Genomic DNA, 1,209 nt, shown 5'->3' with positions numbered 1-1,209 from the left:
CCTCCTTCCAGGGCCTCAGCCAGAGTGCAACTGCCGTGGGGACATCTGAGGTCCATGACCTCTAATTAGTGGTCATTCAGCCACCCCATAGCAAATAAATATATTCTGAGGCAGACCACGTGTTTGTGGCTGGAGTGCAGCCACACCTGACCTCCCTCCTGATGGTCTGGTCTGATGGTCTGGAGGTCACTGTCTTGCTCAGCGAAGGCACGAGCTTTGGCCTTTCCTCGCTGGCACTAAAGCCAGGCCCCCTGCTTTGGATAGGTCCCCAAACTGGGAGCCAGGAACACCATGCCCTCACCTTAGCTGGTCGTTGGTATCTTGGAAGTGCTGCCGAGCAAAGATCACAGCTGGGCTGGAATTGACAGGCAGGGCCAGGCGGTTGGTGAGATACATGTCATTCAGCCAGTACTCAGACACCTGCCAGGGGTGGGGGAAGTAGAGGCACATCTTGACATTCCCCTGTGTCCTTTGGGGGACACTGGACCCATCCTGGCAGCCCCGAGAGAAAATCAGGACACTTCATTGGCGCATTCACTTCATTCATTCATTCATTCCACAACATACACTGAGCTCCAGTTATACTCTAGGGCTCGGTGTGCCCCAGGCCACTCAATTGTCTTTCATCTTTGCCCTGCACTAGCTCCCTTCTTCCATCCTGGTTTCTCATCCTGGTGGCTTGGCACTCCCACCCCAGGCCCCCGCCCATCCTTATGCATGTCTCTCTCATGCCTGTCACCCTCTCTGCTTCCCTGCCTTCTTCTCTGTCCTCATCTCTCCCCCATCCCTTCTCTGCCTGGCCCTTACCCTGGCCCCTGGCTGTATGCCAATCCATGTCGCTTGTCTGTTCCCATCACTCCCCCATTCCTGTCCCCTTTGCCCCATCTGGCCTATATTTGTCCCCGTCTGTCCCTTGCTTAAATCCTTCTGTCCATCTCCAGGTCTGCCCTCTGCCCCCTCCCCGGGTGTTTTGCCTCCCCCGAGACCTCTTACCCAGTTGGCTGTCTTCTCCTGCCGCTCCAAGAGTTTTTTTTGCAGGGTCTCACCGAGGCTTCCAGGGGACCCAAACCTCTGCACAATGGCTTGAGTCTTCTGAAACTGCTCCTCAGGGACCAGGTGCTGCATGCACTGCAGGTAAGTGGCCAGGGTCTGCTGCAGGGGGGGCACCGGCAGCTTGGGCAGTGCCTGGAAGAGAAGGTTCACGGGCAT

General features: G+C 56.7%; 1 protein-coding gene across 1 annotated transcript; it reads right to left on the bottom strand.

Annotated features, from left to right (window-relative positions):
• Window positions 1–301: 301 nt before the first annotated feature.
• LOC100953979 (choline O-acetyltransferase-like) lies at window positions 302–1,176 on the bottom strand (the record flags this gene model as incomplete). The annotated part of the gene is made up of 2 exons (XM_003803867.2): window positions 994–1,176; window positions 302–420 (listed from the first exon to the last, which is right to left on the bottom strand). Coding segments are annotated over exons 1-2 (251 nt in total), but the record flags the coding sequence as incomplete, so codon positions are not given.
• Window positions 1,177–1,209: the final 33 nt, after the last annotated feature.

This window comes from Otolemur garnettii, unplaced genomic scaffold (genome assembly GCF_000181295.1).
Source record: "Otolemur garnettii isolate 467f Iridium unplaced genomic scaffold, OtoGar3 scaffold03171, whole genome shotgun sequence".
NCBI lineage: Eukaryota > Metazoa > Chordata > Mammalia > Primates > Galagidae > Otolemur > Otolemur garnettii.
The sequence above is the reverse complement of the archived record's forward strand: the minus strand, read 5'-3'. Positions and strand labels throughout refer to the sequence as shown.